The sequence below is a fragment of the Pholis gunnellus genome (assembly GCF_910591455.1).
Source record: "Pholis gunnellus genome assembly, chromosome: 8".
NCBI classification, from domain to species: Eukaryota; Metazoa; Chordata; class Actinopteri; order Perciformes; family Pholidae; genus Pholis; species Pholis gunnellus.
In genome coordinates this window covers 20,470,970-20,489,998 of record NC_136534.1, presented here as the reverse complement: position 1 = coordinate 20,489,998, position 19,029 = coordinate 20,470,970, and the positions used below count along the sequence as shown (strand labels likewise).

The window sequence follows — 19,029 nt, the reverse complement described above, 5'->3', positions numbered from 1 at the left end:
TTTAGCAAAAACCTACCAACCACACACTCTACCGCATGCACGCCCAACCCCCACCTTCTTAAAAATCCCCCACTTTCCAGTTGCAGTGACAGGTGGCTCTTGGGGGTTTGGGTGAACACGACTCAACAGCTGCACAAAGGATCCCCATTGGGGTCCTTTTGACGGGGTGTCCCCTCTCAAGCGTGCCGATCAGCCCCTGGCCCAGCCCCCACCTTGGCAGATGCTCTGAGAGATCCACAGGTGGTAGACGAGAAGACACTCCGCCGTACTCACAACTGTTATGTAACAAATATCCTTGTTGAGTTTTATGTTTTGAACTGCTTTATCTCAGATTTGACAAAAATCGAAATATGCGACTGTATAACCTTGCTGACAGGAAAATCTAGTGTTCCCTTTACACTGAAATAACATGCATGTACAAATCATTAATAGTACACATGGTTGAGTCTCACTGACAGTGAGAGAGCTGCCCTAACTTAATCTCAAAGCATGCTGACATACACCTTTAAAAAGCATGCACGTAGTAGAGGGTACCCTTAGTCATTTTAAAATGACTCAGCAGGATCTTCATTAAAGTGACTCCAACGATTTGAGGGTGATGGTTTCTTCATTCATGTGAAAGAAAAGGAGAAGTTGTCTGCACACTGATTATAACTTGCTCCCATACTTTTTGAAGCAAAACTTCAAGCCTGCTTTAGGAGACTTTAAATGCTGAAACATTGCTTCACAAATGTGTTTGGGAGGCTGCAATAATCAGTGTGTGATTTATCTAGAGTAAATAAAAAAAAAAATATATATATATATATATATTTTCCCAACAAAAATAAGTGAAATCATGGTATGGTGGAGTTTTTTGTTGACAACAGTGAAAAGTTACAGCAATGTTTTTTTATTTGAATATAATAGTTTTTCGTATAACAGACCTGCTAATCTTTACTCACACTGCATTTAATCAGATGTTAAAGAGCACTTTAAGCAGTATAGGCAATGACAAAGACATTGCAGACAATAATTCCAAGGGCCACATTTATATTGAGTGTGAACTGTGAACTGGCTGGCTGTTAGAGCATTGTAGTTTTGTGGGTGAAGGACACAATCAGAACGGAGGGGAGAAACTATTCTACTCACATTTTTACATCGGTATTAATGAATTAAGATTATAAAATAGGCATTCATATCTTGCAGATAGTGAATGAGTCTTCCATAACGTTACATATAGCTAGCATGTCATGATAAATACTATAGGTAGCAACCAGACACCCCTGTCTGTAATGGTACGGTCCGGTAAAGCCAGCGAGGGACCATACGCACGAGCAGCGCATCAGCTGTGGTGTGTCGGGAGAGTGAGAAACTTCCCTCACTCCTCCTCCCCTGCTCTCCGTTCCACAGGATTCCTCCCGAAACCTTTTTTTTTTCTGTAACTTCTCTCAGGAGCAACCGGTTCCTCCATCAAACAGGCGGGTACTGGCTGGGCTTGTCTTTGTTTTGTTGTCCTATCTCTGGTTTATCCGGACGCTCTCTCTCTCTCAGGAGGGTTTGCTGCACCGGTTCGTTCAGGACATCTGGTGCAACTGGAGTGACTTCACCAAGTTCTCCCCCCCCCCCTCCCCTCCTCCTCCTCCTCCCGTCTCTGCCTGAGGAATGAGAGGACTGCCGGAGAGGAAGAGCCGAAACTCGCCTGTTTGAATGAACAAAAGAACAGAAAGCGAGGATATTGCCGCCGAAATGGAGGCAAATACTCTGCCAGGATCAACACGTAAGTCTTAATTCATTGTAGGTCAGTCTACCTTTCGAGTTGAATGAGTCCTGTTAGTCACGTTGTAACAAAATCATTCAAAGCGTTGTCTTGCTAGTGCTGACTTTGTAACTCATTTAGGGGTTGATACACTGTTGCAGCTTGAGGTAACCTTAAAGCAACAGAGAGCGCGGGGTCGGGAATGAATTTGTCTGATGAATTATGAATAATCCATTAGGAGGTGCGGGTGCAGACAGTCAGAAATCATAACGCTAACGCAGCCGTGTTGTTGTCCACGAGCTGAACACCTGAACCTCAGACCGGGTTTTAATCTTGATCTAATCAATGAAAGATGACGATGACCTGTTCGCAGACCTTTTTCCGATGAGAATATCACAACACCGGTGTGATCATTAGCTGACTGCGTATGGCTGTCAATTCAAAACTATGTTGCCGTTTGTTTCGCGCAGAGCTCGGGGCTTCAGGGTTCTAAGAACACAATTTGCGGTAGATGAGGTAATCTGACTTGTACCACCCCATCCCCCTCCGTATGTTATGTTTAGCTCACTACTAACATGATGCAGTCACACTGGTACCCATCTCCTCTTTGCTACTTATTGCTCTACCAGAGCATGTTTTCCACATTCAGTGAATAGTTGTCCAATATGCACAGGTGCATTTTTTCTTCTGCTGGTGCAGAGTTGCATCAACAAGACTACTGAATCCAAGAATAATCCAAGGATAAAGAGTCCTCCGGACAGATCCGGCTTAGTTACTGCATTATATGTGGGATTACAAATGTGTGATCATGCAGTTTAAGGCCATTGTCATGTCTAAGGACACGTGTCGAGATGAGGAACCCATGGTGGGAACCTGCCAATGTCAAGTTGTACCTGCAAGACACCCGGCATTGGTTCAAAGGTTGAACCTCTATGCCAAAGCGTTGTGTATTTATGCGTTTGCTGCATCTGGAAGTGGAAGGGACACACACACACAATGTGACCTCCTCCTTCTGACAACAGAAAACTTCCTTCCTGCTGACAGGGGGCTTCATGGAGGGAGGTCAGCTGGTTTTGGCTCTGCATCAAGCAGGAGGAGAGACGTGCTCCACCCTTTTTCGTGGGAATCCATCAGACTGGAGTGTCTTTTGAATAGCCATTGTTCTGAATAACATCACGTATGACCATGAAGCTGGGAAAGGCTGTCCTCATACATGTTGTGTCTCATGGCAGAAGCGCTGACATCAGGCTTTCTGTTTCACGGGATGTATTTACAGTTTGGCAGCTAGACCGTCAAGCTTCCATTGCGCACTGAGAAAGATCAGAAGTTGTTTTTCTTTATTAATTAAGTCATTTGTGGTCAAATGGTCATCAGAGCTCCAACACGCCTCGTAAGTAACTCACAGCTCGTTGGTTTTACTCTGTGGTCATGTCGTTTTTTTCTCCTATACGCATGAAAATATGAAGTTCTGAATATCACTTTATCTCATCATGTTGCTTGTGAGGAAGATTTTTACCTTCATGACACAGGGACACGACACTCTCTTTCGAAGGGGAGTGAGCCATCACTTATAAAAGACGTCTTTTCTTGCCATGTCGGCTCCCCAGAATGTGTGTTTCCCGTGTCAAACATCCGCGATCAAGACATGTAAATCTCACCTGGAAGCAGGCAACTGGAAAAGTCTTCTCCTTTTTGTTGCAATACAGTCACTGAAGAATGTTCTCTTTATCCCTCCTGCTGGAGCTGTTGAAAGCCTGGCTCAGCAAATCTGCTCTCTGGATTCATGGAGACTATCTTCTAATCCCCCGTTTCTTTATGCAGGCTTTCTTCTCTCTGTGCTCTCCATTCTGCCACTCTTTGACAGTCTGCTCGGTTTGGTCGTCCTCACTTATTTCCATACCTGAACAGCTAAGCTGAATAGAAACGTTTATTTCCCATCTTAAGGTTTAGCTTTACTAGTCTATTGACCTCCGAGTGGAATTACATTGTTCCCATCTCTGATGCTCTTACGGTAGGAGCAGGATCTCTTGTGCAGAAGAGTCTGTGGCGATGTTTTAAATTGTTAATGAGCCATTATGCAAACTTTGTTTTAAGCAACAACAAAAAAAGGACGAGCTGCTCCAGTACAGCGATGCTGAGGATAAAGAGCCTCAGCAGACTGACAGGGAAACAGATCCTAGTGTGGTCCCTGTCTATGATGGAGTATGGGAGAATACACCAGCTTTGGCTGGCAAGCCTGTGCTGCGATGAACGGGATCAGTCAGCTACACATCTTCAGCCGCAGGAGTTGTTATGTAATCGTGGGGGGGGGGGACACACACACACGTGAGACCGCGTCCCATTTTTGGAGAGAGCTGCGCTAGTGTCTTTTGTAAATTAGCAGTGGGCTGGCTCCCACGGGCCCTCCGAGCTTCACTGTCTAATAATGGAGCCTGATAACGGCACGGACCGACATTGTTTTTTGTCCAGGATTAATTGTGAGCAATACAGTGTGTGTGTGTGTGTGTGTGTGGGGGGGGGGGGGGGGGGAGTGTGGGGAGTGTGGGGAGTGTGTGTCTAATGAGATGTTTTCATGTTCTGCAGGAGATACATTTGGCTCCGTCAGGTTAGCAACGTGCAAAAGCACTCGTGTATGGAATGTAATCAACAAAAGTATGATTGCATGTTTGTGAATAGGAGCAGAGTGATTTACTAATCGTGTATTATCGGGGGTGCAATGCACGTTGCAAGCTACTGTAACTCTATAGATATGATGCTGCTTACTGTACAGGGTCGAGCATCATGCTTGAAATGTACTGTTCTATGGGTTGTTTGAAGCTTCGTGTAATTTATACAGTGGAATTAAATATGAATCATATCTATATCTGAGGGAGAAAATAATATCTCAACATTACATTTCTCCCCCTTACATTTTTTTTTGAATAATCTCCTTAATATTACGGTGAGGTGAGCACAAAAGGGGCCGTCCTATGTGTGGGCTCCATCCTGCATAATCCATTTAATTCAGTGTATGCGGCAGCAATCACAGATTACTTTGTCAAACAAATGGCTTTTTCCAGGCATGCATGGCTAAAAGGATTAAAGTAACTGAATCATGATACTTTACCACACTCTTTCACAAGACAGAACTTTTCTTTTGGTGTGTAGATTAATTAGATTATTCCTCTAAAGCGTCTTCAGGCCGTTTTGTTGTTGTAGGAGACAGGGGTGGTGGGGGGGGGTGGGCTTCCCAGTTCTTACATGTGCAGATAGCAAAGCCCATATTCAGCACCTTTTATAGGAGGGACTCAGGCTAGTCCCTATGAACTTTGGGGAGAGAACGGAAAAGAACAGAAACCGACTGAAGTCACGCCAGCACTGTGGCGCTGAGGTCTGCTTTTGAAACTACAGAGAAGTTTTTACACAGTGGCACATTTGAGGTTGTTTTGGCTCCTCTGTACTCCAGCTTATTAGATTCAAAATGAAACACTGACAACGGTTGAAAAACTGAGTTGCAGCTTATGAGGGTCTTTGAGGTTGTTCACATCTTATTAGTTGTATCATATTCTTTTTTTTGACATAACGCCTGTATTTGAACAGCTCAGCTTAAGCAAGACTTTCGCTATAAAGTGAAGACCGACAGAGACCAGAAGAAGGTGAGACATGCTACAATGTGAAATAAAGTCGTTGACCTGCTTCAACTCCCCACATAGAGGAGGCATCACATCAGTGCCGATCCACTCCGTAGCACCCAGATGGTGTAAATCACATCGCCCAGACACTGACCTCTCATGAGGCAATCGAGGTAGATCTCTAAACCGGCACTCTACAAAAGCAAACGATGTAGAAAGCCTTCCCGTTAACCAGCACTCAAAAGTGTGCAAACTGTCTCCGCCTTTGCAGTATTGAATCATGAAATGGCTCCTGGAAGCGGTCAATACGTGGATGCAGGCACAGTTCATGTTTGTTTTTGTGAATGACGGACACACATTTCTGAAATTGTGTACTTGAGGTCCTTTTAATTGTGGACGTCCTGTTTTAAATGTATTAGGAAAAACATGACAAATACAGTGTGTACTCTGAAAACATGGATTAAGGGAGGATTAGAGTTGAACTTGCCTGCACTTAAATCCTCTCTTATCAAATAAAACCACACGGTAGCTCAAACACAGCAAAGAATCTTTGTGAGGTCTCGCCTTGTAAATACTTGTCATTTTCTTGTTAATTTTACTCAAGTGCTGATGAACAAATTGCTACACGCTCATGTTTTCTATGCCGCGTGCATCATGCATTGTGATGATGACTGTAGTCATTCACTCACCTTCCACGGCCTCATTACATGTGTTATTAGTCACACTTAAAATGACTGCAGGCTACAGTTAAGCATTAGCCTCTGAAATGGGACAAAGACACTTTAACTTCATACAGAACACGTCAATGACGTGATGATGTCTTCACCGCTTCAACTCTTTTTGGTCTTTTTCTCCACAACAAGAACGTTTGATATATGATACAGTTGATCAGTCAGAGAGCTATGACTCGTCAGGGACCACCTGGGATCACTTTGAACTGAAAGACTTAAAGCTGGTAGCAGAGTGCACAATCATCTGGCGATTAGTAGGTGTGTTAAGAAGTGTGTGTGTGTGTGTGTTTATAGTATGCAGGACAATTGTTTCGTGCAAAATGTATTAAGTGAGGTCAAACTGCATGAGAGTGATTTAAAAGAATAGTGGGATATTTTTTTAATGCTAATATGAGTTGTAAGGTGCTAAGCTAACTGGCTTCTCGCATAACTCTCAGTAACCCCACTTCCCAAATGACAAACTATTCCTTTAGTAATTAAATTGGCAGATTGCTTCAAAGACACAGAGCAATGCATTCAAAGCACCAGAGCATAATGAAACGAGTAGGGCTACGCTGCAGATGCTGTTCAAATTATAGGACCATGGAGAGGCAAGGCGAGCTTATTTAGCTTGACCTAATGCACAAAGGCAATTAACAGTGCTTTACATATGCATTAAAACCATGAAATAAGAATACAGTTTAAGAAAACGAGACAAAAATGAAGAGGCTAGAATCTAGGCCCGTGGTCCAAGATGCTGCACAGCTGCAGCAGCTGGGTAGTAAGAGAGTGACTGAATGCCACAGAAACATGCCGTTCTCACTATTAACCCCTTCGCCTTGAAAGCGTTAGAAGCCCATGAAACATACACATGTGCTATTTGGAAGGCATCTGCTTTTCCTAAGCCCTTTTCTGTCTTTTTTAGTTTTGACTGTGACACACAGAAAGAATGGCAGATGATGCAGTGTTGTGGCCTAAATTTAATGTCGGTCAGCTGCATCGCCCTTCTCCCTGGGACACTAGAGGAAGGACAAGGGAAGGGAAGTCTTGATTTGGACTGTGTCGCTTGTTCCTTCCACCTCCACCAAGTCTGAAAATATCTCAGACAGACTGCTGTGTGCTCTCCGGCCGTCTGAAAGTTCCAGTCACCAGACCTATCTGCTAATATTAGACCGGTCCCTAAAGGGCATGCATTTTACACTGTGGACACATCTCGATCGCCCTTCACATTCCTTGGCAGTCTACCACATGTATTTCAGAGCCATTGTTTGATCCATTTTCACAGTTATTTTAGTTATTTTTTACAGTTTTCATGTTTTTTGCTGATGGATTTGGACCTCGTCGTCGCTAAGGGAGTCGGAGGGAACATTTGGCCTCGTCACAGTTACCTGTGATTATGAAACCCATGATTGGACCCCGTTGACAGCAGAAGAGTTCTGGGTTTCTGTGTGGGGAGACAGTTAATGATAACTGTTGGGTGTAATTGTATGTTGAACAGGCACAAGATTACTGCTCGGGCCTGATTTTTTGCTTTAAGTAATGTTTACGAAGATACCCATATTTGAACAAAACGACAAACAACGGCTCAGCGAGCTACTTCAGACGAGGCCACGCACAAATTCTCAATTCACAATCACTGATTCATCCCAGTGATGCAGAGGGGGATCGCTCCACAGAAAGGGAAATGATCCTGCCGACAGAGACGGAAAGTTCCTAGAGGGGATTACAGATACCTGAGATCTTTGCAGTGGCATTGATGATGACCAGTCGGACAAAGCTTTGCGAGTTCCTGGCTTACCACAGACCGTAGTACGAACCCAATATGGACATTTTGGTGTAAGCTTCCCATTAGTTACATTTCTTGATCAGGTTACTCCTGAAGCATCTGTGAAGCACTTTCGTAAAAGATTAAACTCAAAATGGATTACATCCTGTTCAGTCTAAAATTGGTGACGGAGGACCAGAAAACCCCGCCATTGAGATCAGGGGGAATTAGACCATGCTGTCACTTCCCAACCCCCAAAAGGCACGGGGAGCAGGTTGTCAGGAGCAACAGCCTGGCATGCTGGTGGACTGCTTCCAGTTATGAATAGCGGCTTGTGCGGCCCAGATACGCCCCCCTCCTCCTCCTCTGATGTCATTGAAAAAGGCATGAGTTTGCCCCCCCCCCCCCCCACACACACCCCCACCCCCCCCCCACCCCCCCCCCACCACCACTGGTCAGACTGTCTAGGTTACTTATCCCTTTATTTTGGAGCATGATGCTGGGTCCCCAGGGAGCTGCCGCTGGGTCAGATAAGCAGAGCCTTTCATCAGCGCGGTGGCTTTGGCGCATACGTTGATGCAGGAGAGAGAGCAGCAGCTAAATGCCAGGCATTGTTCTCAGCCTGGGCCAGGTGATGTTGTAGCCACTGACCGAGATATCAGTATTCATGGCCGATGGGAATGCGGCCTTTTTAAGCGTCTTCAACTTTTTTGGTTGTTATGCTGCAGAACAACCGCTTTTGGCTTTATACGGCGGACATCAGCTGTAGCCTGATGAGTGGGTTCATCAGTGTGACTCAGATATCTCTGACCCGTTCTTTAATTCAGTTTAGGGCAAAATCTAACAGAAAAATAATCTGCAACTATTTTGATAATTGATAAGTTGTTCAAGTCATTTTTCAGGCAATAATGCCAAACAATCCCAAGTTCCAGCTTAATTGTTGATGTTTATGTGATAGTAAATAGAAAAACTAGTGTTTTGACTGTTGGTCGAATGAAACAAGACATTTGAAGACGTCATCGTGAGCTCTGGCAAATTGTGCTGGACATTCTTTAGTATTTCCTTGCATTTTGTAAGCTCAATGATTATTGGTTAATCCAGTAAATAAGTAGACAGATGGATCAATAATGATATGTTATTAGTTGCAGTGCTTGTTTTCTCAGTTGTATCACCATCACAATCGACATAACAGCATTTTGAATAGCGAATTAACTTTAAATTGTTCCCAAACACTGAACGTTCTTTGGTTCCAGATTTCCCTCTTTTCCCCTTTTCATATCATTGTTCATTTAATATCTTTGGGTTTTGGTCTGTTGATCAGATAAATCGATAATTAAAATAATCGTTAATTGCATTACATGCAGAATTTAAAATGGCAGTCCTCTGTTGTGAGCACATCTAATGAAAACTTTGGCCTTTAAACACACATGCAGGGCCTGGTTTGGCATGGAGCCGGTGCTTGTTGTTTACACTGCGCTTCCTGTGTGTCTGGGCCCCCTTGCCCTCTTACATCACCCTATTGGGTGCAGGAGGGACACAACAGGGTGAAGGGGCGACGGGTGAAGGGGGGGCGGGGGGGTAAGCGATGAGGTAGTTCATTAGTCCCCCGGCCCATCCCAAATGAGATGCAGATCCATTCTCTGTGTGTTTCCTGAGTTCCTCTTTCCTTCTTTTCGGGGGGTTGCCGCCCTTTTCCCTTTCCAGTCTTTTGATTTCACACTCTGGGTCTCCATACCGTTTCCTTGCCTCTTGTTTGCCTCATTTCCATTTTTTCAAGGGAATGTGCTGCATCTCCACCCTGTTTACCAGGCATTGTTTGCAAGAGTAGACTCATCGAGATGTTGCAACTATTCCCTGTATTACGAACCTCTAGTTATTCCTGTTGGTGCGTTACCCTCCTCGCCTCTTTTTTTTTCTTATCTGTTTGGCAAGAGACAGAGAAGGTAGTGCTTAAGAGTGAAGCTCTTAGCGTCATAAATATTCCATGTCTTGCCCTATATTCTACGCTGCACAGTGTCTCGGCGAGACATTGGCAGCGCTCAATGTTGCATCGGGAATGAGCAGCAGTTGTTGGCTGTATTCATTATGACCGGTCACGATCACGTAATAATTTCAAAGCTTCGTATTGTTGAATGTCTGCTTGTTTTTGCAAGCAGACATTCAACAATACGGACTATTTCACATAGATATGGCTTTTTACAGCTCCTCTCAACCGGAAGTGTTCTCCATAAGCTGTTAATGAGCAGACACAGTCACGAGAATGTGCTGACATAGTTTGTTGGTTGTGTCATACAGTGAGTCATGTGTTTGGCTGTCTTGTTCCAGACACACTCTTATCTCACCCTGATACGCGGGTCCCCTGTTATGTTGTCGAGCAGGTGTGTGGTTTATTGTGTGAACAGTGTGCTCGGTACAGTTGCCTGTCCGATCCCATAGCAGCCTGTATCGCTGTGTGGAGATAGAAGTGCTTCATTTATGATGGGGGCACGTGGTATTCTAAGAACCTATCCTGTGCCTCTACCTTCTAATTTCTTGGACATAAATATTCATACTCGTTAAACTTATTATTAAGATGATTAAAGTGGAAAGGCTCTTCTTGTGCCCTGCAGTTATTGAGGTGACTTAAGTATATTTAAGCGGCACAGGGGCAGCAGTGTGGGTATTTATAACCTACTCCAACAAAATAATATGCTGTGAAATTGGATTTCTGCTAAATCCCATTTTGTGTGGCAGTATTACTAGTTGTCCCAGTTATAAACGTGGCTCTTTGCTCACAGTGTCATCAGCCAAACTCTGAAGTTCTAAATCCCTTTGTGGTGGCAGTTTGGGGAGTGATGTAAAGTGACTGAGCTTTGCAGAACACGCGCTACGATTTGAAGTCGCACATATATTTATATTTCGATATTAACATGCCTCTACCTGGGGGATTGCACCGAGCCTGTGCTAATTACCTGCTGATTCTCAACCTGCCATTATGCTCCCACACTGTGCTTGTGCATGCGCGCACACACCCACTTCAGAAGGGGTTCCTTTACTATTGCTGCTGACTTTACCCTATATATTATTACATTGTATCACTTTTGCATGTAAATAGGCTCGGCTAAGCGCCTTAGTCTTTGTTTAACACTTGCAGCTAGAGAGGCACCATAGGGAGACATTATGGGGCCGATGTGATGGCCATTCAATGATCCTGCACAGCATGCTGAGGATCCCTGAACCTCCTCTGACCCACTTTGTAGGGTCTCAAAGCTGTCGAATATCCGGTTGATAATTAGCAGGAGGATGAAACAAAGCAACCATGCAAGGACATCACTGATTTGAGATTGATTCACTTTCTGCCAACAGATTTGTAAGAGATTATGCTAATAATGCAAGTATGCTCATTATCGTGACTGTAAAGCGACAATCAAGAAGTTTTGATAAACACACTTTAGTTTCTAACTCAATCATTTGTTTAACAGAGATGGTTTCATTTGGTTTGACAGTGGAATATCTCAATAACCCAACAACGATTATCAGATCCTGATTATTATTTTGTAAGATTATGATTGGAACGTGGATCCGTACCAACTAGTGTGAAGAGCGCAAACACAAATGCAAAGAAACATGTTGCACCCCATTGTTTTTAGTAGGAAGCAGATAAACACCCAGTTATTCAGGACCTCTGAAGAAGGACGGGCGGTTTCAAGCTTTTGAAACGCTGACCAAATGTTTGTGCTGTGTATTTTTCTCCCTTACCTTTCAACAATAAGCCCGACCAAAGTGTTTTTCCGTGTTCAGCCTTGATGGAGACTCGTGCGTCTCAGGAAGTTGGATGGTGTGCATTGATTTATCAACATGAATAATGGAATTGATGTCACAAGAAGGCAGTCTAATGGCTTTTGGCTGTAGTCGTCCCCTGGGTGCAGTGCCTCCGGGCGGCTGGAGTGTAAATATGCTAAAAGTGGTCGACCTATAGACCCCCTCTGTTGTGTTTGTCGTTAAAATATGGTAATATAATGAGGCAGATATTGCTGTTTCTGCTATGATTTCACACCACATGAGAACACTGTAACAAGAGAACTGGATAACTTTATTAGCGTGGCTCAAGTCATGTTGTTTTGTCTGTGATCAAAGCCATAACACGGAGCTCATGGTTTGCTGAACAGATTCTGTCTTTGCATTCGATACATCTGTGCAAATATTACTTAAGCATTCTCCTCAAAGCCCCGCAGGAGTTCGTCCCAATCTTGTTTGCTGTAAGGGGTCACTGTGTAGACAGTTTTCCAAATACACTTGTACTCATCTCTATGTCAGCCCAGGACAGGCAGCAATTACACTTTGCAGACTTCTTTGTTCTTTTGATGTTAAAGGTGGCCTGTGGAGGTTTCTTGTAAACAAATGTTTTCACATTCAGTGTTTCTAAACAGAATGCATCACGTACGTCTTTAAGACTTGAACAATGTGTTCAATGCATTTACTTTCCCAGAACATTTTTGATTAGGGTGTTTTCTTAAATATATATTTTGAATTGTGCTTTTTTATAGTATATACTAGAATGTTTGCTAGCTTGCGGTCTTCTTCTTCACTGCTTTTGTTGGTGCCTGGAAAAAAATACTCTTCCATAGCGCCACCAGTGGTCACAATCTCCACAGGGTTCCTTTAAATATGAATTGCAGTTGTTACGACTTCTGAAATGATTAGTTGATTATTTGATCCAAAGAAAATCAAGCACTAACCTTTTTTATAATCAATTTACGTTTAGTGCCATTTATCAAGCAACAAGTCTAAATATCTATGAGTTACAGCATAAAAAAGGTGACGATTTAGTTTTTTTAAATATATAAAATGTTTTATTTTTGATTCTTTTTTCGATATATTTGAATCTATATATTATTAGTTCAAGTAAAGATAAAAAGCAATTTAAAGAAGTCACATTGGGCTCTGGAAACCTGTACTGGACTTTGGGCTTTTCAGTCAGACTGCTGAATCAATCAGCCCTTGTCTCAGTCTCTTGCTACGCAGCGGCGATCCTCTCCCTCAGCTCCCATCCCATCTTCCTCCAGAGAGCTTCAGGTTTCATTGGTATTCATTGTCGGTGTCACCAACATACCAGAGTACGTTACATTCTCATTCTCTTCATCATTGACGTATAGATTACAGCGATTGTCGGCCCAGTCGCCCCCACAGTGCTGTCAGCCAGCCGATTCTCTGTGGCTCCAGGTCTCAGGTGCATGGGGGGGGGGGGACTTTCACAGGGTGTGAGGCAACACAATACCCGTCTGTCAGAAGTGCACCTGCTCTTACCAACTTTGGTAGGGCAGTTGTCGTGTCTGCCCCTCCAGGGATTCGTAAGAAAATGGTGCACTGAAAGATGATGAATTCAGAGACGAGGGTGTTGCGATGGAACGCCCAGAGTTGAGGGAAGCATCATTTGTTTGCAAAAATATTGTCGGCATTTGGTTGATAACGTTTTCTGTGTCAGGATTTACCCTCTATAGAGTAACATAGTTTTAAATGAAGGTGGTTGCAAGCCCTGGGCCGGGCGCTGTGTTTTTTTTTCCTTCTCTGCAGCAAACAATTTCAATTTGAAGTTAATCCCTGAATACATCACTGGCTCCTCCTCTCAGTCTTTTTTTGTTACAAAATGTCACCTCTTCTACTTTCAGTCGATCTCACTACCAGTCCCCCTCCTTCCTCTCTCCCCCCGTCGCTGTCATTGCAGTGTTTTGGCCGCCGTCCCGTTGCCATGAAGCAACCGCAACAATGGCCCCTCTCTGTCAGAGCACATCGCTGCCCGAGGAATGCTTGTTTAGTAGTGGCATGCCTCGACAGGGGAAACACATTGTCTTGTCTACCAGTTGAACTCTTTCATAGACTCTTGCTGCTGTTCTCTCAGGGTCATCAGTAACTGCCTCCATCTGATGACATCGCCTTTCCATGTGCCCAGATGAGCTCAGACATCCTTTGTCATGGGGGCCTGATATCTCACTGAATGCTACTAAGCATTGTCGTTGCAGTAGTGAGAAGTTGGCTACAGTTCTTCATGCAGACCTTTGTCCAGCTTTGTGCCTCTTAGGTTTTATAATAATCAAAGTTTCATTCATTACGGAGTTGTGTTTTAAGAAAAAGTTAAGAAGTTTTATGGCTTTTTAAAATGTTTATAGGCACACCGTACAGTTGCATACTCTATAGAAAGCTATAATCAATTCTCTTTGAAGCTGCACAGCATTGGTCTAGCTGCTCATTGGTGCTCTACTATCCAAGCTGTTGAATAGCACAGCATTTGTAGGGTAAATCTTCAGTGCATTCACTGTCTCAGTGTGACCACCCCCCTACTGCCTGTGTTGTTTTGAGCCAAAGTCTGTGTAATATACAGCATGTTGCCCCAGCGTTTGCCTTCAGAGACTATGCAGAAGAAACTGTGCTCCAACACGGTTCCGCAGGGAGCGAAGGGGTACAGTGCTGAGTGGACAAAGCCAAGAGTCCCTCCCATGAGGGTCTTTGTCTGGCTGTCAAAGCCTGAGCAAACTAATGTTTGAGTAGGAGATTCAAGTTCAGCGGCGTGCCAAATGTGAGTCATGGTGCTGCGAGTGAAGCTGCTATCCCAACAAACCGGCCCGGCTATTCTTTTACCCAAAACAACTTTTAATTTACAGAGAGTACAGATAACTCGTGGGCTTGATCGGACTCCTATTTATTGTTGTTGTCGATAGAAAGTTTGACTGCTTCTGGGAAGATGATCAATCTAATTCTGTTTTCCGAAGCAATTTAATTCACCTCAATAGAATCATCAGGATGCCAAAAAGCAATTACTGTGCTTTAGTTCTGCCAGGGAGTCGGGCCATTTGCTCAGGCCGTTCAGTCGATAAATTAGACGCACAGAGTAGAAAATGATGTTAGGCGTAGAGTTCAAGCAGCCAGACTTGAGACCTATTATCTTGTGCTTCTGAGCAAATGGTGTAATCTCTGCAGCAGATGATGTCGCTCAACAACCGAAAGAAACATTGTTCAGAAACGGAGGAGCTTCTTTGAAAGGTGTTCTGTTTCATTATCTTGTTACAGTGCGGTTATTTGAGTTCTCAAATTGGAACAGTTTCTCAATGAAAACAAAGTCTTAGACATGGACCCACCCATGTAGCTTTGTGAGGAGGTTTACACTAAACTGCTTCATAGGCCCAGTAGTGAAAGGAATGAAGACCAACTGGTTGAGTTCCATCTGTGTGCTTGTCTTACCTTTTACCTCACTCACTTGTTTTTGTTGTCTTTTCTCTTCAACCAGCTTCCCACTCGGCTCTGAACACAAACCCAACGAGGCCTGACCCGGAGGGGGAGAGCAGCCCCCCGATGACGGATACCACCGAGAGAATGGCGTCTCCAGCTAAGAAAGACACCGATTGGAGATTGACAACCCCCACAAAACCCGACGTCATTCCTCGATCCCCCGGGTCACCTGCGTCGCCTGTCGCCAGGTTGAAAAGTGGTAAAGGTAAAAAAGAAATTCCACCTCTAACTAAATGATTTACTTATATGTAACAACAAAGTTCAGTTGCTTTAAAGGTTAAAGCTAAATTTGGCCAGACACGAAGCAGTGCTCTTATAGTGGTGCAATTGCATCTGCAATCTACTGGAGTTAGGTCAGCTCTCTAGAGGCAAGGCAGGGCTTCAGTGTCTGAGTGATGGTGACCACAACCCAGTGGAGCTCGCTGCAGTTGTTGGAACAAGCATGGAAAAAATTAGTAAAGGAAATATTGCAGTTCAATATGGGCATGCACTGTTTTCTAAGGAAAGGTAGGCAACCTGAATAAGAACCCCGTTTCAGTGAGCGATGCCAGGACGGCATTTAGTTTGACCGGGCAGTTGCACCATAGCCATTCCCACAGTGCCACTTGAAGTCCTTGCAGCCACTGGCTAACAGCACATGCAAACTCCTAAGGAGAATGTTTGAGGGTTTTTGGAGTGTAAGCCTCTTTTCTCTCTCCCCTTTATTCTTTATCCATTAATCCATTCACTGTGGTCATGGTCTTTATTCCCCTTGCGTGAGGTGGCGGGGATAAACCCCCAAAAGCCCTAAACTGCTCCCAAAACTATAACAATACTTCCAGCTTGTTATGACCTTTGCCCATGTCAGTTATATCAAGAGTTTATGATAGTCTATGGTTATTTGCCAAAGTCTGGTCTATTTTAGAGAAATATGCAGTTGAGTCCTTTTTAGTCAGCTGATTCCAAAATGACACACGCTTCCCTTTCGACATTCCAAGTTCCTTTTCCACTGGTTTTTGTAAAGCTCATTACTTTTCTCATTATCGTGTGATGTTTAGCACCACCCAGAGGGATCGAAAATCACTCTGAAGCCACTTAATTAGTAAAAAGGAAATGGTGAGGCTTGTAGTTGAGTGCTGCTGCTGCGTCTGGTAATAGTCTGCTCCGTTGTGGTTTGTCACTTCTCAAACATTTTTTTTCTGTGAAAGCGGTGATTTGCTTCCGTCCGAGAGAACCTCGTCATGTAGGTTGTGTCGAGTAAACACGTTCTTTCTTTGTTTCTCATGTCTGTCTGTTGAATTTGACACGTCGCTCTATACAGTACTATGCATGCCCTGCACGGCTCTTATCATACTCAAATTCAGAGGACAGAATAACACAGAGCTGACATTGTGAGTGTGTGAACATTGCACCTTGCAGTGTTTGTTGGGCCAGTCTGCTCTTGTCTTTGTGCATGTGACGTTATGATTATCATGGTGGTGGTGAGTTGGAAACAGGGGCACGTCACACCGAGCAGCACCGTGCACATGGGCCGCAGTCCTATAAATATCAAAGTGGGTCAGAGGTTGTTCTTAGGGGGGGGGCTTGGCATGGCAGCTTGTTTTCATGTTTGTGTTTAGACTTTGCTGAAGGATGAGTTCCTTTGTGTTTGATGATGAACATCTGGCTTCTGAAGATGGAGGGGGGATGATGCTGCATGAAGACTAACGAAAGATCAAGACAGCACTGCCGCACGCGCCAGTGTTTGACATGCTGCAGGAATGTGGTCAGAATTTCAGGATGGCTGTGATTTTGTATGATGAATATTAGCTTATACATTCATTTGCTGTTATCATATTCGTGTTGTCCATAGGGTTTCAAGTACCTGGGCAATATGACAATATACATTACCCTATTATTCATTAACTACCATTGTTTTCTCGATTAATCGATGAACTAGGTCTTTAGAATGTCACATCACATTTAGTGTTTTTTGTCAACCCACCAAATAAATTCACTTTACAGCAATTATTCACATTTTCTAAGGTAACCAGTCAATTTGTGCCCTTAATGCTTGAACAAAAAAAATACTTAAACGATTTATAGATGATCAAAATAGACTAATTGATGAATTGAATAATTGTTTCCGCTCTAGTAGTAACACATTTTTATTGAGGTATTCTTTGGAGGACATACAAAGACAAAGTGGGCCTTTGGAAAGTCAGAATGACAATATTTTAGTAGAAGTAGCAGCATCTTTCATGAGAGGATGCAGTTAGAAGTGTTGAAACGACACAGTTCAGTGTGTGCTTGCATCCCCGTTTCCTTCGGCGTTTTTTCCCCCCTGGGTGCTTCCACTGGGGTATTTGGAAGGAATGTTATGTGTGAGCAGAAGTCAGAGATGTCACAGAGAGAAGAGATGTATGTAATTGGCCCCCCTATAGTACTAACATATCATAGTCAAACATACACCCACATGGCATCGGTGATTTAGTGAGCCTGCCGCTTGCCTCAGTTTGCATTTGGAGCAGATTGGCTTCCATGAAGATTCTGTTTCTCCGAACATTTTTTTTTTCTTGATTTCTTGATCGGCTTCCGCTCTTTGTTGACGTTGACAGTTTCCTGTCATTGTCTCGTGGCATACGTTTCCTTAGGTGTGACATTTAAACGTAAAGCTTCCGCCGTGCTGATTTTTACAGCAGTGAAGAAAACATTGACTCATATATTTATGTTTGTCGGAGGGCGTTGCCTCAGGTCAGTTTTGGGTTGAGGGAGGTTGGAAAGGCAACTGTTCAATGGCACTAAACACATTATTGTACAGATACATTTACAGAACTTTGAACTTAAGGTGTTACCGGTAACTTAAGTGCTTTGTTAAGAAAATACTTTTTTAGATATACTGAATATTAATTATTAAGACATATACTTCTACATATATCCATAGTGGATATGTAGCATTGTGGAAATAGACTAAATAATAAATGATCTGTCCTCAAGGAATGATTTCAGTTAAGGTGAGCTTCTAACCAGCCTTTAGTTCTTAGTAAGAGCTTTTTAATCTGTATGTATAAGTATGTTTTGAATCTCACTGTGAAAAATTATACCAAACATACTTAAATTATGAATTTCTCTCAGGTTTCAGATCAAATAATGCTGTTTGTTTTGACCTGCAAGGAAACCTAAAGCAAAGTCTTATATTTACACATTCTCTCCCTCTTTCTCTCCTTCTCCATCCTCCTCCCAGACATCGTGAAGGCAGAGGAGAGGCAGAAGCTTGCCAAGGAGCGGAGGGAGGAGAAGGCCAAATATCTTGGTAGGTTGAATGAAGGGGCGGGAGGACAAGCCCTTTCCATAGGAGGAGAGCTCCCCCTAGTGTTGGGGTGAAAGAGGTTGTTGTTTAACACTTGCAGCTGTGTTGCTACTAAGCCGGCTCCAGGCTGCAGATGGCATGCACATGCAGCACAGAGAGGATAAAAGGGGAGTTTGGGCTTCTGTATAAAAGTGGGTCCGGACCTTTTGAATCCGCCTGCTCCACTCAGTTGACTGCTTATCAGACAGTTCTGTCTGATATCTGACAACAAAAGTGATTTTAAAATCAGCAAAAGCCAAGCCACCATTTTACCAAAGACGAGCAAGCTTTTATTTTCTACATGCATGTGTGATGTTTGTTTGACACACTAGCGCTTAAGCTCACTCTCCACTAAAATGTATGTTAACACAAACTGTATTAAATAGAGATAGAGATATTGTCCCTATGTGTTAATAAATAACATTATTTTACAGCTATACAGTATCTCTTATGACTTAATGTTATTTGAAATCTGTTTGCAATAGCGCCGAGTCATCACAGCACAGTGATGTGATGAACTGGGGCAAAATCTCCTCAGGGCCTGTCACTTGGGCAATATAACCAATGACATGGCCGTACTTTTTTTTTTTTTTTTTTTTTTTGTGTAAGTTGATATTGCATCTCTTTGCCCAAGTCCT

The 19,029-nt window shown here is 43.4% G+C and overlaps 1 protein-coding gene across 7 annotated transcripts in view; it reads left to right on the top strand.

The window, feature by feature from the left end:
- The first annotated feature begins 1,342 nt into the window (after positions 1 to 1,342).
- The window catches only part of map7d1a (MAP7 domain containing 1a), a 39,264-nt gene continuing 21,577 nt past the window's right edge, over positions 1,343 to 19,029 (top strand). For all 7 annotated transcript variants that reach the window (XM_079165429.1, XM_079165426.1, XM_079165428.1 and 4 more), the window contains exons 1-3: positions 1,343 to 1,756; positions 15,083 to 15,289; positions 18,287 to 18,355. In XM_079165429.1, the coding sequence (XP_079021555.1) occupies positions 1,687 to 1,756; positions 15,083 to 15,289; positions 18,287 to 18,355 (346 nt within the window). In that variant the 5' untranslated portion in view covers positions 1,343 to 1,686. The remainder of the gene's footprint in view (positions 1,757 to 15,082; positions 15,290 to 18,286; positions 18,356 to 19,029) is intronic.